Below are 26,765 nucleotides of genomic sequence, written 5' to 3'. Positions count from 1 at the left end.
TTCAAACAAATTCTGGCCAAAAGTGTTTTTGTAGTCGGCGCAAACTTTTTGGAAACCTTTAATATTATATACATTTTTTGACATGGAAATCTTTTTAGGTTCATTTGTTTACTCAGTTCGACAAGCCCAGACACACACACAAAAAAAAAACAGTAGGCTATACTACTGCATAACTTTTTACGGTAGAACTCCTGTTTACCCCTGAGTGAAAAAACGAAGAACAACTTTGCAGAGAACTTTGAGAAATCTCATTGATGCAAGAACCTTTTCGGTAATTTATTTCTGAAATGTTAAGCAAAACACAGAGTAATAAAATATGGTCTGAAATGAATCCTTGAGGTATCTGCTAGTAGCTTAAAGACAAGAGCAAGAAGAACACATTACACAAATTGTTTGTTGCGACCATTTTTATATCTTCTGTGCACAATTTTGTGAGTGAAATTTAACAATCTTTTCAATGTTTTTTTTTCTCCATGAAAAACATCATCATCAGTTTGAAATAAAACCATTCACTCTTTGCCCTTTCATAGGCATAAAGAGGAAAAAGTGAGGAAATACATTTGCATCTTTACATCAAGTCCATGTTTCATTCAGTTCTCAATCACAATCATTCCATGTCTTCTCTCTATATATTTATATATATTTTTTTTTTAGTTTGTAGGAAATCAGTCTCTGGTCTCTGAAACAGAAGTCCCAGGCCATAAGAATAGGAAACAGAAGAAAAGGTCCTTTAATTCCTTCTATACGTTTGTCCATTCATTCTTGCACTTTTTTGTCTTCACTCTCCAGTGGTCTTCCTCCCTTCATCCAAAGGGAAATTGAGGAGGAATACAATCACAGTCTGATCTGAAGAAAGAAAACAACAAAATTCCGGCGACACACCTTTGATTCCCCCTTTAGTCTCTGAGGAACACGGGCAGAGGGGCGGCAATATGAGCGCGTGCTTTTGAACGTTTCTGCTGTCGTGTCGCGGAGGGCACACAGTAGTCGATAAGTGGCTGACGATGACGGCAATGATGGTTGTCATGGCGACTGCGTGGGTGGGCTGCTTTGAGCGGAGCTTGGAGAAAGGGAGGGGCTACAACTGCCTGGAGGGGCGCCGGCGGCCCGTGAACTGACCCCGCCTGAGGAACTCTCCAAACCCTCAGAGTTCTCCAACATCTCCTGAATGAGAGGAGGCATGGAGCCAGGAATCTCCATCTTCAGGGTGATCACACGCTCTGCCCCTGAGAGAGATGCAAAATGTATTTAGTTTTCAAGTAGTCACACATGTGTTTTTCTTATAGTCTAGGAAAACAAAAGAGTAGGATTATGCGAGTGGATTTGACTCACCCTTGGCACTGATGCTCCTCAGGTCGGTAATCTTCATCAGCATCTTAGGAAACATGTGAGGTTTGTGCGGCCTCCTGTTCCTCACGTAGTTCTTCAGTGCTTCCAGAAGCGGTTCCTGCAGAACATCCACCTTATCGGCTTCTTCCAGGTCCTGCCGATCTGCACAAACCATTCATATTCAGCTCACAGACTTGTGGTATGAGAGCTTATATCACAAATTCAGCAAATATTGGAGATGGTGAATCTCATGAAACCTGGGAAAAATGTTCAGGGCTGCGTTTCCCAAAAGCATCGAAATCCGAAGTAGGTCATAGAACAATTGATACCAATGGTTTCTAAGATCAACTTAGCTCACGAGGCTTTTGGGAAACGCAGCCCAGGTCACTTTCATCCCAATATCAAAAGAAAAAAAACTGCCTAATGCCGTTTGATTTTTTGCACTGTGACATTATCTATATAGCACTCAATAGCATTTTATCCAACAAACATTAATAAAAAATCAAAAAAATCAAAACAACAACAAAAAATCCTAGAAAATATTATTATGAAAGAATATACATTATATGATACCTTTATGCTTTTATTTTATTGGAATAGCGAAATATCTATAAAATCTTTTTAGTATGTATTTTACAGCCTATAATTATGATCATTTTAAGAGAAAAATATTTTTACTGTAAAAATAAATTGAAAAATTTTACAATTAATATTTTAAAATATTATGTAAAAATATATATTGTATACTACTGTTATATATTATTTAAAGTATTTATATACTCTTAGTGTTATTGTAAAGCCTTTAATGATGAATATTTTAGTGTAAAACATTCTTTACTTTAAATGAATACATTTAAATGGAACAAATTTTCTTAACGCAAAATACCATTTCGGTAACACTTTACTTAAAGCCTTTATGCGTAATGCATTAAAAATGTATTCATAATGTATTTTTTATAAACAATTGTAACCAAAGTTAAAATGCATTATATTTGCAGATTCCTTGATACATCTGAAATTGGATTAAACATGCATTATAAATGTATTTATAATTTATGTCATTATAAATGTATTTATTTGTTGTATTCATTATAAATGTATGTATTTATAAATTGGATTATCGTAATGCATTATAAATTTATTCATAATGTATTTTTCATAAACAATTGTAACCAAAGTTAAAATGCATTATATTTGCAGATTTCTTGTTACATCTGAAATTGTTTGTTTGTCATGTGTTTTAATGCATTAAACTTTCTAAAGGTGTGTTCAATGAATAGATTAGTATTATAATGTATAATAACTGTGGTAACAAATATCCATGAGACCATGCAATGCATTATAAGGTGCATTACAAGGCATAATTAATGCATTCAAAATACGTTTATAATGCCTTATATATAAAGTTTCTAGTTAAATATGACCCGGACATGTTTACATGAGATTCACCCTTTTAAACAACCTCATTTCTTTTTTCATACACAGTATTTCTCTGAACAACATGAGTGCAATACCACCATCACACACTGCGTTGCACTAGAGGTCCATGTATCAAAAGACATGAGACACTTGGTATGTTTGGAATAGCCAATGAATATATATATATATATATATATACAGTATATATAAATGATCAAAAAGACCTATTATATATTTGTCAAACTAGAACAACCATACTACTGTTTTAAATATGTATAATTGTAGGTCTACTGTTTAAAAAAAGGTATACAGTATTTAGTGTACCCTTATCTAAGATCACTGATATTAAAACACAATTATATGTAAAAATAACAGTCTATTTAACAGGTGTAAAACTGTAAGTCAGAATACAGTGTGTGTGTACCTCCACACAGCAGGCATATAGCACTGAGCAGTCCCGTCTCGGCGTCATCCATCTCCAGCGGTATCAGCTGACTGGCGAAGGCGAACACCAGGTCTGTTAGCGGACCGAAGCCAGCGTTGTGCATCTGCGTTCGGTTCAGCGTTAACCCGTCAGAGAAAGTCATGGTGTCTTGCTCAGGCGTGTAGCGGGTACAGATCCTCAAAATCTAAAAGCAGTGAAACAGAGAGGAGACGTGTTGGACTTAACTCTGCATATTAAACTGGGATGAGAGACATTCTACAGTGGTGGATAGTGGAGAAAATTCATGGATCAACCTTTGAGAAAAAAGTAGTGCACTTTAGCATACTTTTCAAAAGAGTACTTATTATGGAAATAAATCAGATACTTTAAACGAATATACTTATTTGTGAACTGAATGTAATGTTTTCAGACACTTAATTGCATGTTATTTACAATAAGCCACTACCAGAACAATAAACTATTATAGTTTTTAAATTTATATTAGGCCTACATGCAGTTAGTTGAACTCTAGAGTTCTTTTACAATAATATGAACTTTAAAGTAAAGCTTTTGATAGATTAAGTGTGTTAATAAGCAGTCACGTAAGCATACTCTTTTAAAGGGGTCATGAACTGGCTTTTTAAATTGTTTTATATTGTTGTCTGAGATCAACTTATGACGTTCGCTTGGTTTTTACATTCAAAAACATCAAAATGAATAAGTAATAGGCTATTTTCTACCCTAGTTTTGATCCTAGCTCAAAAACGCTCGGTTTTTATGGGCGTCTCGCATTGAAGACTTGGAAGTAAACGCCCACTGCTGTGAGTGGATAACAGTTTTGCATATTATAATGAGTTTCGTGTAATGCGCAAATCGGTGGGCGGGGCTAAACCGGCCGTGTTGAAGTAGGCGTTGATCTTCTTCTGCGGGGGTGGTGTTTTATCCTCTTTGTCGTCATAGTTCCCCACTTTGAAAAACGAGTCGTTTGCTGAGCCTGGTGTCAATACAAGCTTTTATTGGACTAACAAGGACGTTTTCAGTTCTGAAACTTACAGGATATTCTTATAATTTGATGACCTCTTAGATGTCAAAAGCTCAAGGAAAATTTGATTTCTCAGTTCATCACCCCGTACATTTTGATAATATTATATTATCTGCAAGCATTGTTTGTTACTCTAGTAAAAGTTACTCTAAAAAAGGCATTAATTCCATCTTCAACAGTGTAATTAGATTACTGTACTAGATACTCTCAGTAAAAAGTATTGCATTACTTACTAATTACTTCCCAAATCCCATATCAACCTCGACCAGTTGAACAATACAAGAATAGATATAAAACTGCAATTTTAATTATTTCAAATAAATAATATAAAAATGCCTTAATTATCCTTGAACTGACCAAAGTATTTAAAGGGAGAAGGTTACATCAAAATGTAATGTCTAATGTTAAAATGTATGTTTTTAATGTTAAATCCACTATTGTTTTATACAGAATTGTTCTATAGTCTAATACAGTATTGCAATGACATCAGAAGTAACAGAAAATGTAAGAATAATCCCTTACTTTTTTTTTTTTCCAAGGGAATTGCTGTAAATAATTACTTAGTTTTGCATTACAAGTACAGTATTTGAAAGATTTGAACATTTACAAATATATTCCAATTTAAAGTACACTACAAGTGTGCATTCAATACAACAAAGCACACTTCTTTTTCACAAGGAAATGCTTGTGGGCTTTGAACCTAAAACCTTCAATGACTCAAATGTGACCCTCAGTCTATATTCAGGCTTCAGCGGTGTCATGTAACCCGCAGTAACTCCCGCACCACTGCAGGCTTTGTGAGTTTGGGACTCGTTCTCACCAGTATGTCGAGGCAAGCAGCCTTCAGCAGTGTGATCTGGTCTGCGATGGTGAGGGTGGTGAATCCCGGCAGCTGTTTGGCGAACTCCACCGTCTTTATGATGCACTTTGTGGAGAGCTCGCTGAACTTATCCCACAGATCCACGTCCAGTGCCACGCGCCGCTCGGAGCTGTTACTCTATACACAGACGGGGACAAAATTCAGGTAGACTAGAATGCTATGATAAATGTTTAATAGCAGCATCAATAATGGCTGAAAGTCTGGCACGTGAAATCTGGCCATTAGCTTTGGTGAGGTCTGCTTGTAAACACAGGAGCAGAATCAGCACAGAGTTCTGGGAGTTATTGACAAACTCAGACACATATCTGTAGTTACAGCATTGATCCATCCGTCAGTGTCCGCTCATTAGTTAAAAAAAACCAACACAAAGTCAAAACAATGAGGTCATAGCCTCACCGATGAAGATTTTATCGGGTTGTTGTGAAGTAGTCAAACAGCCACGGTGCATGTAATCCAATGATTTTACTAGGGTTATATTTATCATGCTTTCAATGCATTTCTTAGGATATTGCTTATTTTTTAGGGCTGTCAAACGATTAATCGCGATTAATCGCATCCAAAATAAAAGTTTGTGTTTACATAATATATGTGTGTGTACTGTGTATAATTATTTTTAATACATAAATACCCACACATGCATGTGTATTTAAGAAATATTTGCATGTATATACTGTATATAGACTGAATGTAGCCTATATATAATGTATATTTTATATAAATATAAACATTTTATATATAAATAACATATTTTTTCTTAAATATATACATGTGTGCATTTATATACAAAATAATTATACACAGTACACACACATATATTATGTAAACACAAACTTTTATTTTGGATGCGATTAATCGTGATTAATCGTTTGACAGCCCTATTATTTATATTAATCAAAAGAACCATAATTTCAACTAGAGCTGCAAGATTGATCCTCAAAAGATCTCAATTTTGATGCAATCTTATTCCTAAACGACAATGATTCGCCTGTGTCTAACAAAACTTTGATAAGAATCTACAATCACAGCGAACATTCAAATCTGTGTTGGCACGGCCACTGAGCCAGACATGTATAGGTATGAAACGGCTTCACAGCCACACAGTATCATTATTTCTGTTACATTCATTCAAATGATCACAGACTTACTGGGATAAAAGTTAATATGTTCGGGCCTCACTCACACACTCTTACCGTGGTGTATTTGCCGAGTTGACACAGCGAGGGGAAGGTCTCTTTGTGGGCTTTCCTGACTCTGTCAATCATCTGCTCTGTGTCTGGGCTCAGCGTGTAGCTCTCTGTGCATTCTTGCTTTTTATCTTCTTTCTTCTTCTTATTCCTGTCGTTCCTTACCGCTGCACAGACAGAAAGACAACAAAGATCAGTGCTGCTGACGGTCCAGATTCCTGAATGGCTTGGCCAAGTGAAAATCCACCAAGCTGTTATAAAATGAATACAAGTTATAATTGTATGAGCTGCTTTTGAAGCTGTTGTAATATAGCTAGTATATGGACAGCTGTTACAATGCAATAGTTGAATTATGTAGTCAAGCAGCACATCTAAACAACCTACTGTTAGACTAATGAACTATAAAAGGGAATCAAAATTAATGCATGATTGTTCATATTGTGCATGATTCATCAGTGCACATTTTCGCCAAAATAAATAAAATAAATAAATAAAGGCTGTCCTCCTCCTCTTTCTACTTATTCTTATTCTTCATAGTAATAATAATATGCAGCATGCAATAATATTGTTATACAAAATGTTAATTTCTTACAAAATACAATTGTTTCAGAGTAGATGACATTCAAAGATGTAGATCATAATGTACTAATAAGAATTAGTAACCTAATATCTAAAATCTAAGAATAATAATTAAAAAAGTTAAATAGAATATTTAAATTAATATATTTTTAACTAAATAGAATATTTTTTTTATCAAATTATAATAACTTCTTAATGATAATAATAATACGTATTATTATTATTATTAATAAGTTATTAGCAGTTGATAGTATAATTAAAACAATAAAAATATCTTAATTATATTTGCATTATTCTTTACAACTTTTTAAAATTAAATCTCTCTTTGTTGTTGTTATTAATATTATTATATAATTATTTATTTAACATTGGTGCCTTTTATAATATTAAAAACATTCAATTCAATATGCATTATTATTATTATTCAAATATTAGCATTTCATGATTTTTTATTTTTATTTTTCTATTTAACTTTTTAAAAGGTATTATTATTATGATTGTATTATTATTTATTGAACATTGATATCTTTTACAATATTAAAAACATTCAATCCAATTTGAACAAATTCCATCATCAAGTTTGCTATCACAGTGAGATATGTGGCCGTGTCATTTCAGTATGTAATGAAGTGGGCAGAAGAGAAAAGTTCTCAAGAAGACAGATAGGAAAGAATGAGGGATGAAAAGGCCAAGAAAAAGAGAGAAAACTTGCATGAGTAGCAGAGAAAGGCCGTTTGAGATGCAGTGAGCAGCAGTAATGGAGTGAGATGAGACAGACAGATAGAGGAAATGTGTTAGAGCCAACACATCACATCTGTGAAGACAAACCATGAGGGGAGGAAAGGCGAGAAAAAAAGGTGTTATGCAGAAAAAATAGGACAAGAATCAGAAATGCCATCACACCCCCACCATCAGTACCATCTCAAACACTCTCTCTCTCTCTCTCTCTCTCTCTCTTGCTCTCTCTCTCTCTCTCTCTCTCTCTCTCTCTCTGCGGGGTGTGTGTTTGTAGTTTGATGAATAGAGCAGGTGGATGAAGTCGTACATAATGCTGATAGATCACCACAGGTTTCATTAGACCCAGAGCTAATCTAATCTCATTATATGACACACACACACACACACACACACACACACTGTAATGCCATGGCATTATTTTCTCTCCAATCTCTGCTAGCGCTCGGACCCTCGCTGCATCCCTCTCTCGGGCCTCTGGAGATGCGGAATTAATTCCTAAATAAAAGTGGGCTATCTTAACGTGCCTACATTAGCCCCAATGACAGATTGGCACAGCGATCATAAGCCGCAAAACACAATTTAATGAAGTCATTAAAGAACTATTAGCCTGCCTTTGCCATCACTCACGCACAAGCATTACTGAGAGATCTGCAGAGAGAGAGAGAGAGAGAGAGAGAGAGAGAGAGAGAGAGAGAGAGAGAGAGAGATCGGGAAACAGGTCTTTCTCCAGCAGTATGATGAGTATTTTGTGTGTGTCTGCAAAGGTGATTTTTACACACCGGAATATCTGACGATATGGCCAGAAATATGCTGACGAACAGAAACATGGCCAGACACGTGATCTAAGCAAGTACACAAACGCCAGCTGCACAGTTCTGTTATATATACTTAACACTCTGGCGGTAACAAACCCATGGGGCTAATAGAGTATGCATGGTTATTAAAACTGATGTAAGTAGCTTGAGTTGCACTATGAACAGTGCTTTGACACATTTCAGACTAAAACAATGTATGAAATTGAACTTGAGTGGCTACGGTCAAGCACTTGCATAGTCTTTAGGCCCTGTGTATTGTGATAAAATCGCCGCTGGAAAGAATACACGCACAAACATGGCTGATAGGGGTGGACATATCAGTTCTGAGAACTAATTAATTAGGATTCTTTGCTAAATGATACACTGTAAAAAATATCGTGATTTTAACGGTAAAAGACCGTAAGAATGTTAAAGTGAAAAACTGTTAATTGGTTAACAGAAGGTTTCAGTACTATATATGGTGAATAACTGTGATAGATCTAACCGTTCATTTAATGTAATTTTACAGTAAAATACCATTAAATTTACAGTATTTGAACAAGAACAAGTCATTGTAATTTACAGTGGAAAAATGTAAATTGACATTCCAACAATTCCCTGCATGACACTTCACATTTGATGTATTTTTGTTGAAATAACTGTTTCTTCATAGTTTTTCTTAGTTTTTTTCTAATCAGTTATGTACATTATGGTTTTATGTTACATTTAATGTTGTTATATTAATGTTTATTGCATTTTTAAAATGTCACGTGTGTTACCATGATGGTGTTTAATGTTAGTGTGAATGACACTGTGCAGCTTCTATATATATTACTATTAACTTTCTTGTGGAAGAGCTGCTTGTGATGTGCTTTGATTCATCATGTGACTCTTATCACCACTGTGATTGGTGGTTGTCAGTGTGTTACAGTGGTACAAAACAGATATTAGAATAAGTCGTAAAATTAACATGGTATCAGATAATGAAATACGTTTTTTTACTGTAAATTTAAGTTAAGTCTTAAGTAAAACCTAAAATGTTGCTACCGTATTTTTTTATGGTAGATTTCTGGCAACTACAGCTGCCGTTTTTTTTACCGTAAATTTAACAGATTTCTTTCTACAGTGTACAATTCGACATGAAATCATGATTCAAATCAAAATGTTTGGTACGATTCATTGTCATTTTCAAAATATGCCGATGATTTCAGCGATGCAGAAAATGCGGATAACGATATGGACTAGTGTCTGTGAATATTATACCGCAAAAAGACGAATTTTAAAATACGAAGTCTGGTTGTTCTGCGTGTCTGTGTGAATGAGCGGCACAGTTTCATCTACTACACATTCTAAAGCATGGTTGACGATTAAGCGTTCCTACTTAAAGCATTAAAACATAATTTTAGTGAAAAATGAAAAGAATGAAAATGCAAATTCACTCCCTGACAGTAGGTGGCGCTTACTGGTGTGATCCTGGTACACAAAGCAGAGGAAATAAAGGAAGCAGAGATGTATCAACATATTATTTTCAAATACCAGTTTAACCTAAATCCAATCCTATTCAGATTTTTGTATTCCAATTAGAGCTGAAACGTCTTGTTGATTATGATGATGAGCTGAAACTGATGATTATGATGACGTAAATATGATAATTTGCACTAGAGAATTATGCCACATCAAATATTATGAGAGCCACACTGAACCATATAAATCAATCGCAATAAATGCTAATCATAAGGGGTTTTCTTCTGATATCCATTGTTGTTGGTAACACTTTATAATAAGTATAGTTTAATAAAGTATTTACAAATTTGAAAATAGTTAATTAATTAATAAACTTAGGTAATACATTAATAGACTATATACACATAGTGGTTTCTTCATTCATTGTCACTGTAATTAACAGTGTTATTGTTTAATTAGCTCATATATGTAAAGAGTTAGATAATGCTTTGTTAAAAACATATTAACTGTAAATAGTTATAACTTTAGATTAGGTTACGGAAAATTACATTAAGTGCTTAAAACCAACCTTTATTAGATATGAATTATTAATGAATTATTATAAAGTGTTAACAAAATGTTTATGGCTTCACATTTTCATGACAAACATTTGTCTTGGTGTGAACAGGCCTTAATGCCCACATATGTCTGTTTCAGGGTGTGTGTGAGTGTGTTGCATGAGGTTCTTGACAGGAATAATTTGAGAGGAGAAAATTAAAGCGCTGGCAGATCGTCCATCACAAAGATGAAATTCAATGAAAGGATAAAAATGTCAATGTTTCCTCCCTCCGCTCCCGCTCTCTCCACTCCTCCTTTTTCACAATCTCTACTCCTCCTCAGCAGCAGCAGCAAATGAGTTGTGAGTCTAATGCATTTGGAGCAGAGCGAAGCCAGCATGCTGTGCTGAAAATCAATGAGTGTGTGTGTGTGTGTGTTTTATTACAGATGTTTTGTGCGTTCAAATGTATGCAGGAAGTGAAGTGTGAAAGTGCCGCTGTGCGTCATTTTCTAAATGTACTGTGAGTCAAGAGGTGTGAATTCATAAGAACCCACTTTAATGAAACAAGTGTGGGTTGTCATTGTGACTGATTTAATGGGTCATCTGCACCCTCGCCATGATGCCTGCTGGAGGCCCGTGTGCTGGATCTGTCAGACTGGCCCATGCCATTAACCTCGACATGCACATGATCACTGAAAGAATTACATCAAAACCTGTCAAGAACAAATATCAGTCGCTAACTCATGAAGTGCACGTGCATTAAGATGTTTTGCATGACTGTGATGTCTCAATACTGTAATGCACAAAAATTAAAATAATACAAAAATTGCCGCAATGTCTATTTGTGTACTATTGTTTTTTTTTGTTTTTTCTCAATTTACAATAGTATATATTTTACCTCTATTTTGCTCAAATGGGCCGCAAATCAGAAAATGTTCTCTCCTTTTAAAACACTATATAACCGGTGTCCTGGTGCTCTGTATGGTCAGTGCACCCGTTCTATGAATTTATATTAGCCAATGTTGCCTTTCCATTTCCTTAATTTTTTTCCTTAAAGTTTTCTTGATTTTGTGTTATATTCTGTGATTGCACAATCACAAAATCCTAGAGGGAATGATAGAAATGTAATGAGAATTTTGGGCAAAACTGTAAACAAAAAATAAAGTCATAAATGTATGTAATATATAATTTCAAGTGATGTAAAATTATTAAACTCTTGAATTGAATGAATTAAATATTTATAGCACAGTCAAATTTACTAATTGCAATATAATATATATATATATATATATATATTATATATATATACACACATTATATTAACAAACTTTTAATTTAATTTAATTTAATTTAATTTAATTTAATTTAATTTAATTTAATTTAATTCTTTATTTTGCTTTTGGGGTTAAATGAGAGCCAGATATGTCACCTGGATATACACACACCCAATGATCAGATCTGACATGGTATTGGATTGTTCCTCTCCCTCTATAAAAACACACCATTTGTGTCTCTTTCCGCAGTGGAGACTCACGTCCACTTGATGGTGAGAGTGTGTTGGATCTGTCCGGATGATTTCTGAACAAACACACTGACACATTCCCAACTTTTGCTGCAGACCTGTGAGAGTGTGTGTATTTTCACACCTCTCTCAATTAACTTCTCAATCCTGACAGTGCCTAGCAGAGACGTGTGCTCGTGTAGCCAGAGGGAGGCATGATTATGATTATGTGTGTGTGTGTGTTTTGGCAAGATGTGTGATGCATCACTCACATTCTTTGGACATCCCCACTTCCAGGCACTTCTGCAGCCGGCAGTATTGACAGCGGTTGCGGGTGACTTTGTTGATGATGCAGTTCTTCTCTCTGTGGCACGTGTAGACCATGTTCTTCTGAATACTTCGCCTGAAGAAACCCTAAACACAAACAACACAATGAGGACAGAGACAGACCTCAAGAGATGCAAGAAAACCCCAGTCATGTGACAAAACAAATAGATTTTTACTTCCACATGGTGCTTCCTAGTACAAATCCCAGGGACAATCAAGTAAGGTGTTGTTGGTGTGTGTAAGGACATTGAATGTGGTTGCTAAAGTGTTTTGAGGGGTGATTGATTGGTTTTTAGAATGTTGCTTGATGACTAAAATCAAAAGGTCAAAAAGCCAACCCTTATGTCTCCTTCAGTTGATTGGAATTGTTGCCCTTTTTTATCCGCTTTTAGGCCAATTGTACAGATTTGAAGATATTTTAATGAATTATGAGAGATTTCTGTAGCTCTGTTGAAAGTCCATTCCAACAAAACTGTTAAGTGTCAAAAAGAGATTGTACAAGTAATCCATATACTTTAAGCGGTAGTCTCCTGAAAAAACACGATCGCTTTATGTCCACAGGCTTTTATTCACATCTAAACGCATTGATCAACACAACAAACACAGTAAACGGAAGCTCAAACGTGCTTGCTTTGGTAAACTAACCCAGAGTATACTTCAGTTTTGACGATTAGCGTAAGCCACAACCGAACGCATAGGCCTCCAAAGTAGGATGGTTGGTGTGCGGGAACAAAGGTGCTCGACATGCACAGCATACCAGACACTTCCATCCATGTTCAGTGTCTGAACTATTTCTTTCCAACTATTTCTATTTCTTTCCTGTCACTTGAAACTTACAGTAGCTATCTAGTATCTTTACCACATAAAAAGTTGAAATTATGAGTATAGCTTGACCAAGAAGTAGTTAGCCACACATCAAGTTACTAACAAGTTAATGTAGAAGTTGCTACACTAAGTTTCGGTCCTACTTTATTTTGACTAAATAAAGTAGTCTTTGACTACTGGGTACTTGGGTCAAAAAATTTATTGGTACAATATATGTATTGTGTTCATGTTGTATTTCAAAACACTTTTGCTGCCATTGAGGTGGGATACAGGTAAGGTTAGTTAAAGTCCCCCTGTGGTGAAAATAAAGCTTTTAATGTTGTTTATATGTCTATGTGGTGTTTTTTTAATATGCTTTAAGATAAACCATGTGCAAATGCCTAAGTGAAAATCAACGAGTGAATCTCTGAGCTGGTGCGAGTGAGTGGAGGCGGGGCTCATTTGCATATTCATAGAACCATACAATGTGAAGTATTTACTCTGGCTCTTGTTTTAATTTATTATGCTTGTTGTCACTTGTTGTCATCTGTTGACGTTGTTCAAGCAAAGTGTGTGGCGGTTGGTCAGTGTTGTATTTGTCCCGCCCCTCCTCCACTGTGATTGGATGGCTGGGTAAAAGGTGACAGTGCATTTTACCCAAAGATGAAATGACAAATTCTTCAACTCTCGGCGACCGGGGGAAAAAGGCTGAGAGCTTAGCGTTCAGCGTGGAATAGAAGCTCAGTGCCTCGTGACGCTGATGGCGTTTTAAAAACACGGCACTCCCATTGAAAACAATTGGAAAAATACGCTAGCCTCTGGGAAAAACGCTTTGGTGGACACATGGCCTTAAAGTGAGATATCAAAACGAACCACATCTTTCATTGTTCTTTAAAGTGATCACCCATCTGATATACCATCTGATATATTACTATAATGAATAGGATATGAGAGAAAGACATTATGGAACAGTGCCTTTGATTATTATTACTCTATCTTGCTTGGTTGTATGAATGTGTGTGAATTACAATGTGTATAAAAAATAAATATTTGTGTATATATATAAAAAAATATATTCAACAACTGTACTTTTTTGGGGGGGGGGGGGGGGGGGGGGGCTTACCAGAAAACGATTCAGCTGTTTTATTTTAAAAAATAAAGCTAAATAAGTACTTGCTAACCTTGGATCCAGCACATGTTGTGTGGGTGAATGAGAGTTGGCCGAGTCTCTCACCTTGCAGCCCTCACAGGCACTGACGCCATAGTGATACCCTGAAGATTTGTCCTGACACACAAAGCAGGGCTTATAGATGCGAGGAGGAGGGGGCGGAGAGGGTGGGCTCGGGACGATCTCCTCTGAACTCGTACTCTGGGTCTCGATTGCTGTGAAAGAGAGAGAGAGTTTATGGGTCAATGACTTGACATTGATATATTCATACAGACTGTGACGTTAATACACTTTTTCTATGATGAGCATCATGTTCATTTTTCTGAATTAAAATGTATTTAAATAATTTTTGTCAAGCATAGAATCAACATAATAAAACTTGACTCTATAGATTTTCAAAACCATATAAAACCAGAAATTCAATTCAAAGCATGCTGAATAAAGCAAACTGTCCTATTTATCTAGGAGGAATCCCTAAGCCTGATCCACAGCGCTGCAGTGTGTGATTGGGAACATTACAAGCAAGATCAAAGACACAGACGTCCTGAACAGACTCCTCTAGAGCAGCCTTTCTCAAACTTTTTTCAGTCGGGGCACCTTTCAAAAGTGCATAAAATCTCAAGGCACCCCAGTGTAAAATATAAATTAAAAACACTGCATAACCCAAATGTAAATGCAAATGTCCTGTTTATTTAGACAGAACAGTAATGAACAGAGCATAATACGAACTGTAAATAACAATAACAATAACAATAATAATAACAACTTTACAGGGCTATCACTTTTGTGAAAAAATCCTGATCGATTTTTGAGACATAAACGTTCATTGAATCGATTGTAAAATCGATTTTCCATGTCTAAAGACGTTTCCATTTTCAGCGCCAAATATAGGCAAATCCACGGACAACTAACAGGCATTAGCACGAGCGTAAAGAGTGCGCTTGAGACGCGCACAAGTCAGCAATATTTCTGATGATTTATTGGCATGAAGTTTCGTGCACAATGACAAACAGGAGTGCAAGATTCTCGAAAAACAATAAGCAGAGTGGACTGCCATAACATCAATGAAAAACATTACTGCAGGCTTCAACATGGCTGTGTTTACGATTAGAAATGTCAAACAAATTTCACCTACGTAGGCGATTGTAGGCCGGATCTGTATCTGTATGCATGGGACTGTCTGAATACCGGCAGAATTCACATTTTTGTTGTAAAAAGAGACACGTTATGCAGAAGTATAGTATAGTTTGTATGTGTGTTTGTCAGAGCCTGCAGTTGCTGTGTGACGCGTGTTCGCGCGGTCAGTGTTGTTGCTATAACGCGGTGCTATGGGTTGCGTCACTTGCGTCAAGTTGTGTGTGTGTCTTGCTTCGGTCTTGTGAGACGGATTTTTATGGTTAATTTTATATATATATATTTATCTAAAATGAATGTACAATTTTATTAATACGTTCATATGTTTAAAAAGAAGAAGAATGTATTTATGTAAATTCAAATATATATATATATATATATATATATTTTTAGCCTACGTAATTTTTTGGCGGCACCCCTGACAAAGTCAGGGGGCACCCCAGTGTGCCGCGGCACCCACTTTGAGAAAGGCTGCTCTAGAGGATATGCGCTTCTGTCAGAGACACAGATGATCTGAGCGCACTGATGATTGAACGCATTCGTGCTGGTGATAATTAGCCAGCCATAACACATCAAAACAAGAGATAAACACTGTTAAACATTGTTCAAACCACTGATGGGAGGGTGAGCAGATTCTAGATGTGTTTCCTGCGGTGTCAGCAGTTTCAACCACAACCATATTTTGCATTTTTAGTAGTAATAATAATAATAATAATAATAATTATTATTATTATTATATTAATTAGTTTCTAATTGTTCTTTTATCTAACAACAATTATTTGTATATTAGAGCAACAATAATAAAATAATAATAGGCTATTGTATTATTATTTTTTCCTTTAAGAATTATTATTCTTATCATTATAATAATTACTTTATTATTAAATAATAATTATATTATATTAACAAATAATAAATTATTATTATCAATTTATTAATTCTATGTATTCAACATTATTATTATTAATTAGTAATAATAGTTTTATCTCATTTTTTATTTTATCTAACAATTATTGTTATTATTATTAATATATTATTTTCATTTTAGATTATTATTCATTTTAGATTATTATATTATTATACTAACATTTTTCTTATTATTATTACCATAAACAATTCAAATAATTGTATAAAATAATTGTGAGAATACCACAAGTAACTGCTACAGCAAAAATTCCCATAACAAATCTATGTCTGTCTCTGACACAAACGGAATACTGTATCTCACAAAAAAATGTGTCAGGAAGGAAGATTTACACGGCTGCTTCACAAATCGCATAATTATACAACACTAAAAATACGTATTTCACAATTGATGGTAATGTACCTACTTTTGAGTGTATGTTAAGACAGTATGCCATTACTGCAACATACTATAACATCATAAAGATGTGTCTTTATACCATCATTCATTATGTAAAAAATGGTCTCAAACTCCTCTGCGCAAGGTGTTGTTGGCAATATCAGCCCAAAAAAAAATGTAATTGAAATCTTGCATACTATTTACCATAGGTAGTATACGAATAAGGATCTGATCTCCTGGACAATAGACATGCCTTACACATTTTGTTAATGATATTATAGTGTTCTCAACAGGATACAACATGTGCATTTCTGTTTATAGAAAAGGTGGAGAGGGTATCTGAGGAGAAAGTATGTGGTTGCTTCTCTGGTTGGTTTGGCTACAATTTCCTTCCCATGTGTGTGTGTGTGTCCCAGCTGTAGCAGAGGGCAACTCAACTTGTGAGCGGAAGTTAAATTTAGAACTCTTATTTACACACCACTGCTGTCGGCCCCGCCGGGCACATCACACACACAGAATGACTGCAGACGCATATCTGAAACAGCATCCATACACACACAAACACAAGCACACACACACTCTCTGTCAGAGCGCATATTCCCGCCCGTCTCTCTGTGGGCAGGAAATACTCAGAGAGACGTCCTGGAACAGACTGACGGAATGAAAGGCTGACTCAGCCGCGGACACACAGAGAATAAGAACGAGAGCAGGAAGGAATTGGAGAGAATGGAGGAGAAAAATCAAACAACTGGAGTTCAAACATGTGGCTATGACAGCCAAGATAAGCACATACACAGAGCCACATCGTTGGGCAAAACATCCGGGATGAACGAAGAGCTAAAGGCATTCGGTTTGTTTTGAGTGGACAAATTGAGTGTATTAAACACCCATGCATGAAAAGAGAAGAGTCCACTCAAACAAGAGCTAAACCAAAAGTCTATAAATGCCTGACGACCAAACTCTTGTGCTTGAATTTGGCATAAAATGGAAGATGTGAAAGTCTTTTCTTTCCTTTTCTACTCCAGATGAAACTGCTTCTCGCACAAGAAAAAAATATAGGGCGGGAATTGATTGGATCATTAGATGGTTGAGGTTTGCTGTTTCTGTGATCTAATGTGATTGACAGTTTGACCCGCCCTTGTGGCGATGACATCATCAGAGAATTAATGTTGTTGCAAGAGGGAGGGGAAGTTATTTTGATTCAAGAATACGAGGGCACATGAATAAAAAAAAAAAAATGATGTGCATGAATAAATCATTTATAATAAATACTGCAATATTCCATAAAAAACAAGAATTGTCAATTTTGATTTCATGGTGACTTTAATTTCAAAGACATTAATCCTTTCCTTAAGGTTAGCGACACATTAGCGAAATTTCAGTGAAATTTTCAGGAAAAAAAGGTGCATTGTCCATTGTCAACCAAGCAGCTTTCTGTTAGGCTGTGCGGCAAATTCACGCGACCACCAACACGAACGTTACATAAGCGAAATCTGCTAAATCTTTTTTCGCCCTCACGCGAAACTCCCGGTCGTGCAGATTATGGCTGGATTTTGAAATTTCACTGAGCAATGGTCACTGTGACCGCACATTTAGGATGGGATTAGAGTGGGTGGACCAAAATAATGATAATCAACTAAATGCTTACATTTTCTGAAGAAATTGTGAAAAACTCGCATCCCCTTTTAAGTAGGGATGCATTCAGCTCCAATACTACCCTTCTTTAGCAGATCAGGTATCGGTCAGACCGATCAAAATCCAGTATGGTGCGTACTATTCTGTGTTATTGTTAAGCCCCACAAAAGGCCTAAAAACATTATAAATCACCTTCAAGTTTTTGTGCACTACATTCCAAGTCTTCTGAAGCCATTTAATAGCTTATTGTGACGTACAGATATAAGTTGTTAAATCAAAGTTGTTAAAGGCTGTCTGTCATTTTCCATTCACCATTCAAACAGCGCCTTGCGTTTGGTTACGACAGTCAGCACGGTTAAACGCTCTTCAAGATCATTCAATATTCCCATTATTATCCTTGATTTGTAGATGAAGGTCTGTGGTTTTGCATAAGAGGACTTTATCTTGCTGGAGTTTATTGCCGTTTCTAAATCATGTGACTTGCTACCGGACGTCTGTTAAATCATAAAACTGGTGTAGAGAGAACTATGAAATGTTTAAAATTGTTAAAAGAAAAGGCTCAGTAAACTGTTGCATAGATATAACACGCTACACATCAATATCTCTTCCCCGTAATGCGCACACATCTCTTCCCCACGCTCTTGAGTGTTCTTAAGTGCAATTTTTTTTTATTCTTAAGTTAAATTCTTAGGAATTCTTAAGTGATTCTCAAATATTTTCTTCAACATACCTTCTGATGTTCATTCATGTTTATTTCATGCTATAACTAGAATTAAAGTGAAAGAGATGACAGGATCGCTTGAACTGAAGTGGTTACAGCATTGTCGCACCACATTAAAGACTGTTAACACAACATTGTTCGATTATGTTATGAAATTGACTTTTTTTTTCTTAAGAAGAACATTTCAGGTTTGGGTGTTATCTGATTGTATGACGGTTCATGCTGAAGACGCGCTGATCAACGATTGCTCTGCCAGGAGATTACCGCAATACTATTAATATGCGAACACACTATTTTCATTCCGACTGGCTTGACAGGAGTTCAGCACTTTTTATGCTCTGTGTATTTTAAATAGATAGTTTGTGTGGAATGCTGGAGAAAATTATGTTATATTATAAAAATATCAACTGTAGTTGCTAATGAACTTTGTATTTAGTAAAAAGTCATATTGATGTCACTTTAGAATACTCATGCACAGTAATATCTATTACATGTACAGTACTGACAAATGTTTTCCTCAGCAAAAAGACCATTATTACACATAAGGTTTTTCTGTTTTTCAGTTAAACTGTGGCTAATGACTAATAACATAAGACAGCAGATATCAACTTTTCCCATGCCGTCACAACCTTCTACAGGTAGTCCCGCCCAAACTCATGCACTGGCCAAGTCAAATGTTGACATGTCGGTCACTCAAGCAAACAGAATAATGTTTTGATAGCATTACAGAGACAGTGTTTTCACTTTTCAGAGTGTCAAACCTAAGAATGGCCAGAAACATATTTCAGAACACGATAATGACTGGCATTCCTTTGTGGGGATGTTGAAAATGTAACATGTACTTGAATTATGAAGTGAATTCTGAACAATGTGTAAAAATTGGTAACACTTTATTATTTTGATGGTTCCTTTAACACATTCTGTTGACTATAAGTAACTTTGCAACTACATGTCAACTAACTCTCATTAGAGTATAAGTAGACTGTCTGCTTAATATCTGCCAACTCTTTATTGTGATGCTCCTCCAACAAACATTCTACAGACTATAAGTAACTTTGCAACTACATGTTAACTTATTCTAACCCTAACAGTCTACTGATACACTATGAGAGTTAGTAGACATGTACGTAGGTACAACGTTACTTGCTCCCCAAATTCACCAAATTTAGATTGTGAAGCAGGAAACCACTGGTGGATATGATATGATTTGGCATGAAAAAAAAAAAAAAAAAACACACAACAGGTATAGCTACATAGGACATGATTTTGGTGTCCCCCTTTGCGTTGTGTTGTATACCCCATTGGACACTACAAAGAGGACACCCACTACATCAGAGAGACAGGCAGAGAAAGACGAATGAGGTGAGACAGGGATAAATTGAATGAGAGAACTGTGTCTGTGTGTCTGTTGTAGTGTTTATGTCAGTCTGTTCTCTCATGTCTACTGAAGTACACAGAGAACACACCACATTAGTGCTCAATAACAACCCCTCTGCTGTCTCTCTCTGCATCTCTTTGTCTCTTGCTCCCTGTTTTTCTCCGTATGCAAGCTTCTGAATTTTTTTTTTGTGAAGCCCTTTTAATCATCTTGTTTTTCACGCTAACCTTTTATGCCTTGCAACTTACTAAGAAAATCATTCAGAGATGCAGTCTACTCCAGAAATAATTCTTGAGACTGCTGCCATAGTGTCATACTGCTTACGACCTTTCCATCCTGATGTCATAAACGCCAAATATATAGATATAACTAAAGCAGAGTATACAGGTATTTTACTGCATCTGCTGTGCTTGCAAACTCTTTTATTGAGAAACAATGCCAAGAACATCACAAACTTCCCAAAATCCAGTAATTACACCATATATTTTTTTTTCAAAAGTGCTCATTTTAACAGCTTGTTAACATAAACGCTATATTTTTCAAACTTTAAGTCTATGAAAATGTTCTGAATAACAAACTAACATAATATATACTTCTGGAGTATAAAGTATGTAATTGTGTCCCATAATGCACTATACTCAAATGTAGCTTTTACATAAAATTGGGTTTAAAATGCAAAATAACCCTTTTTATTAGTGATACACCGTTTTAGCCCCGCCCAAAAAATCCTGAACACAGCAACGGTGAAAAACTGTTTAACGGTCTCACTCCACAATTCAGTACTTCACAGTTCACAGTCTTTGTAATGTGTTTTAGCAATACATTTATTACAATGTGTTTTTTTTAGAATTGCCTTTACAGGGTTGTACTTTAAAGACTGTAAACACAACATTGTTCAATTGTGTTATGCAATTGACAGAATTTGAAAGCTCAGACTTTGTTTCATATCAAAAGTTGCAAAGCACAATGCTTATTGTGATTATTGAATGGCAGGCACAGTAAAATATTGTTTAGTGAAGTCTTGTTCACACATAAACTGAAAACAGCATCTTGGTTCATCAAAATAAAGCTTGATTCAAACAGAGAAAACCGGTATAACCCAGCCCTACAGCGTCCACACAGTTGGCATGTTTACCTGTTGTAGCTTATCCACGTTGTGTTCATGAAATAGACACTTTCGTAGTCAAATCCGCCATTCGGCAATTAAATGTCACCATTTTTGGTCAACGCTTTTGGCCCTCCAAAACCATTTAGGCCGAAACAGAAACCTAATTTTAAGCCGAATATTTTCAGTTGCATCTCTAGATTTTATTTCCCAAATAAAAACTAGAGACTCTTTCTCACTAGCTAAATATGATGCAAAGAAGTGTAATATATCTGGAGAAAGCTATCCGTTAACATTAGCATTCATCTTAATTGCTATAACTTGGCTTGAAGATGTAACATTTCAACATTTAAGAGTGTCATATTCCACCATTTAATTAAAAAATCCCATAAGCATCCCAAGAGGTCTGGGCTAAGCTCTGAATACACACTGACCCTATAACGGCCCGTCTCTCTCTCCGTCTATCTGTCTATCTCTAGGTTCAAGCTGAGGTTACATTCCTAATGTTCTGACAACCAACAAACACTGTAACTCAACCAGTCCTTCTCTCCTCCTAGGTCTCTCTGTTCATCTTTAGGAGCCTTTAACTCCTCTTTCCTGACAGACAATATGTCTCCCTTTCTCTCTGTGCCTGCTGTAATCACCCGTTTATTCATCTATGGGTTCAGGTCTGGGTCTGGGCTTGTTTAGCTCTCATTACGAGCGGCCCAAAGGGCGCTGGGAGAGGACGGGAGGGGGTATTAATCAGATTTGGGTTGGTTAAGCCCAGCTTAAGTGTGTTAGCGGGGTAGAGACAGGCCCTATGGGAGAGCAGTCACACACACACACACACACACGCACACACACACACACACACACACACACACACACACACACACACACACACACACACACACACACACACACTTATCTCACTATTAGATTATGCTCTGCCTTGCAGTGACAGAGTGTTTTGAATGTGAGGACCCAAGGCATTTCTTTTTTGAGCTGATCAAAATCTAACATCAACCGAGACAAACAGTTCCCAACTTGATACAAATGGTACGTCTGTTCCATTCTATTTATGACAAACCAAAACAAATTAACTGCCCTGAAAATCAATTGTCAAACATCACATGTAGAGAGACGCTACTTAAAATAGCAACCATGTTACTGGGTAGAAACCGTAACTAACACGACACCAGTCAATGACATATTTCACAATAGCTTTTATAGTTGGTTATTTTGTGAAGAAACTTGAGTAACAAGTGTTGCGTTGTTTGAAATAATCATTTAGAAAAATTCGTTGTCAGTTTAGCTTTGCTATACACTCACCGGCCACTTTATTAGGTACACCTGTCCAACTGCTCGTTAACACTTAATTTCTAAGCAGCCAATCACATGGCGGCAACTCAGTGCATTTAGGCATGTAGACATGGTCAAGACAATCTCCTGCAGTTCAAACCGAGCATCAGTATGGGGAAGAAAGGTGATTTGAGTGACTTTGAACGTGGCATGATTGTTGGTGCCAGAAGGGCTGGTCTGAGTATTTCAGAAACTGCTAATCTACTGGGATTTTCACGCACAACCATCTCTAGGGTTTACAGAGAATGGTCCGAAAAAGAAAAAACATCCAGTGAGCGGCAGTTCTGTGGGCGGAAATGCCTTGTTGATGCCAGAGGTCAGAGGAGAATGGCCAGACTGGTTCGAGCTGATAGAAGGGCAACAGTGACTGAAATAACCACTCGTTACAACCGAGGTATGCAGCAAAGCATTTGTGAAGCCACAACACGCACAACCTTGAGGCGGATGGGCTACAACAGCAGAAGACTCCACCGGGTACCACTCATCTCCACTACAAATAGGAAAAAGAGGCTACAATTTGCAAGAGCTCACCAAAATTGAACAGTTGAAGACTGGAAAAATGTTGCCTGGTCTGATGAGTCTCGATTTCTGTTGAGACATTCAGATGTTAGAGTCAGAATTTGGCGTAAACAGAATGAGAACATGGAACCATCATGCCTTGTTACCACTGTGCAGGCTGGTGGTGGTGGTGTAATGGTGTGGGGGATGTTTTCCTGGCACACTTTAGGCCCCTTAGTGCCAATTGGGCATCGTTTAAATGCCACGGCCTACCTGAGCATTGTTTCTGACCATGTCCATCCCTTTATGGCCACCATGTACCCATCCTCTGATGGCTACTTCCACCATGTCACAAAGCTCTAATCATTTCAAATTGGTTTCTTGAACATGACAATGAGTTCACTGTACTAAAATGGCCTCCACAGTCACCAGATATCAACCCAATAGAGCATCTTTGGGATGTGGTGGAACGGGAGATTCGCATCATGGATGTGCAGCCGACAAATCTGCGGCAACTGTGTGATGCCATCATGTCAATATGGACCAAACTCCCTGAGGAATGCTTCCAGCACCTTGTTGAATCTATGCCACGAAGAATTGAGGCAGTTCTGAAGGCAAAAGGGGGTCCAACCCGTTACTAGCATGGGGTACCTAATAAAGTGTCCGGTGAGTGTATATCAGATATTTCACAATACATACACAATGATTTTGCTGGTTAAGCTCTTTAGGAAACGTAAAGGCCAAATAAAATTCCTCCTTGTCTCGCTTGACAGAGATGTGTAACGATAAAAAGCTGAGGCTTCTAAGGTCAGGTGGAATCTGCAATCTCTGACCCAGTTTGTTTGCTGGATTCCATGGCTGCAATACGCTGTGTTTTACGCCAACTGGCATCCCGGGGTGTCGAAATACTATTGGGTAAATTATCAGTGGGCGGGACCACACAGACCAAAACAAAGCAGACATTCCAACACAGAACGCACATTTCATAGTAAAATAACTGGCTATAGCATTGTTTTTCAGAGAAACAAAAATGTGAACCCAGCATGTTTCATAATTAACTGCAAACATATTATGGTATTTTTATGCTTTACTACAGTCTACACTTTTAAAAAACCCAAGTCATCGTTTGTCCATGGTCTTGTGTTAATGTTTCATGCTGGTGTTTCCTGCTATTGTTCCATGTGTTTATTAAATGTGATTTCACAGTTTATCTGCGTCAAGCCTTTTGAATCTGGATTATCAAGTCAAGCCAGCGCATGACAAGTACTTAAGTATTTAAACTGATTTGAACTTTAGTAGCAAAAATGGCAATAGCTGGAAGCTCAATTCATTTCCATGGATCAGTTCAAATAGTCAGCTTCAATTAAATAAATGCTCTTGGTTTTAAACTCTTAGCACTTTTCATAATAAGATGTTTCAGTTAAAACATACGTAGGTAAATATTGCTGTTTATAACCATGTATTGATATAATTATAATTTATATAATTATATAATATCTATAATTATAATTTACGATATAAAAAAATAATTAAATATTATTCATCTTAGCCTCAAATATGTGAAAACACTTATTCTTTTGAACTTTACATTTAAGCCATTTCAGAAAAATACATAAATATGATATTTTTATTGTATTGTATTTTTATATTGTTTATTATCCAATCCTTGTTGTAATATCAGAGTTATTTCTCAGTATGTTTAGAGCATGTGTTCATGCTGAGCGGAGGAGATTAGGAGACTCCCTGCCTACACACACCTCCTGTTTATATCACACACACGTCGGGTTTCCATGTTTTATGGGCACATTCCATAGACATAATGATTTTTATACTTTACAAAATATATATTATATCCCCTAACCCTACTCCTAAACCTACCCATCACAGAAAACTTTCAGCATTTTTGCATTTTGAAAAAGCATAACTTAGCATGATTTCTCTCTCTCTCTCTCTCTCTCTCTCTCTCTCTCTCTCTCTCTCTCTCTCTCTCTCTCTCTCTCTCTCTCTCTCTCTCTCTCTCACACACACACACACACCTGTGTTTCTAGTGTGCATCCATATCTGTATCAAAACTAGACAACGGTCTCAAAGCAACCGACTGATATTTACTTAGTGTCTGGCAATTGCATAAACGGTAACGCTTTAGATTACATTTACATTTATTCATTTAGCTGACGCTTTTATCCAAAGCGACCTACAATTGCTATATATGTCAGAGGTCGCACACCTCTGGAGCAACTAGGGGTTAAGTGTCTTGCTCAGGGACACATTGGTGTCTCACAGTGGATTCGAACCCGGGTCTCTCACACCAAAGGCTTGTGTCTTATCCACTGCGCCATCACCACCAGCACAGAGAGTACTGTGTAATTAAGACACAGTACTTTCTGGGCTGTAATCTAAAGCGTTACAGCATAAACATGATCAATAACTGGACATCAAGTCAATCATGTACCTCAGCACACTTACAATCCCGCTATAGCAAAAGTAATTTTGTGTGCATGTGTAACTAACTAACTAACTTTTAAGAATGTAACTCACATGCCAAAAACAACTAACAAAAAAACATCTTGCACACTTTCACTGACCCCAAAATTCAATATATATGGGGGCAAAAATCAATGAGTGAGTTTTTTGTCTAATATTTCTATGTGATATAGTTTGATATAATTTCTATATGATATAGATACAATTTTACACAAGCAAGAGTGCTGTTTTCTCTGAATATCAACATGACCGAAATTGTGATATTGTTTTTATACAACAGTTCAATAAACAAAGGTAACATTGTGAGTTACATTTTATACACAACATTGTCAATATTGCACATTTTTGCTTTATTTCACCAACCAAAATTGTTCCAAAGAAAGTTGCGCGTCTCCGACCAACACACAGCTGTGTTTTGTTCCTGAATGAATCAGCATTTTAGAATGACAATATATTAAACAATCAATTCATAAAGATAGTCACTTAAATGAATCAGTTGGTTGAATGAATAACTCTAAGACTTTCTGCAACCTTGCAGTTTTAGTTTCGAATTTAAGTATCATTTAAATAAAAGTTTTGTGGAGTCAACTGTCAATGACAGGCCTAAACCAGTCAAGATATCAAAACAAAAACACACTTAACAAAATATTGACAAATTATCGTTATTGACTTTGTGATTGTTTTTGTCAAAATCACACACACCTCACCTACTAAATTGTATGTATACCGGCCATTGAAAAATGTCAAAATCGCTTTCATTTTAGAAAAAAACAAGAAAACACAGCAAGACATAAACTAGATTGTTCTGGGGGTTTTTTTTCTACTTGCTGTCGTCAATGATTCAGATGTTGCTGTAGAAGAAAGTAGGCCAATTATGTAGCCAAAGCAAAAAGCACTCAAACCAGCCCTTTCAAACACTTTACCTTTAATAATTCCCCATGAATTCTCCCAAAAATAGATGAGTCTATTTGC

General features: G+C 36.3%; 1 protein-coding gene across 1 annotated transcript in view; it reads right to left on the bottom strand.

The window, feature by feature from the left end:
* Nucleotides 1–251: 251 nt before the first annotated feature.
* raraa (retinoic acid receptor, alpha a) overlaps nucleotides 252–26,765 on the bottom strand; it is a 37,426-nt gene continuing 10,912 nt past the window's right edge. The window contains exons 2-8 of the mRNA XM_056234494.1: nucleotides 14,258–14,406; nucleotides 12,165–12,306; nucleotides 6,285–6,445; nucleotides 5,035–5,211; nucleotides 3,173–3,377; nucleotides 1,333–1,491; nucleotides 252–1,226 (exon numbers count right to left, since the gene is read on the bottom strand). Of these exons, the coding sequence (XP_056090469.1) occupies nucleotides 1,024–1,226; nucleotides 1,333–1,491; nucleotides 3,173–3,377; nucleotides 5,035–5,211; nucleotides 6,285–6,445; nucleotides 12,165–12,306; nucleotides 14,258–14,406 (1,196 nt within the window). The 3' untranslated portion in view covers nucleotides 252–1,023. The remainder of the gene's footprint in view (nucleotides 1,227–1,332; nucleotides 1,492–3,172; nucleotides 3,378–5,034; nucleotides 5,212–6,284; nucleotides 6,446–12,164; nucleotides 12,307–14,257; nucleotides 14,407–26,765) is intronic.

Source organism: Rhinichthys klamathensis, unplaced genomic scaffold (genome assembly GCF_029890125.1).
Source record: "Rhinichthys klamathensis goyatoka isolate OS25496 unplaced genomic scaffold, OSU_Roscu_1.1 h1tg000396l_1, whole genome shotgun sequence".
Lineage (NCBI taxonomy): Eukaryota > Metazoa > Chordata > Actinopteri > Cypriniformes > Leuciscidae > Rhinichthys > Rhinichthys klamathensis.
The sequence above is the reverse complement of the archived record's forward strand: the minus strand, read 5'-3'. Positions and strand labels throughout refer to the sequence as shown.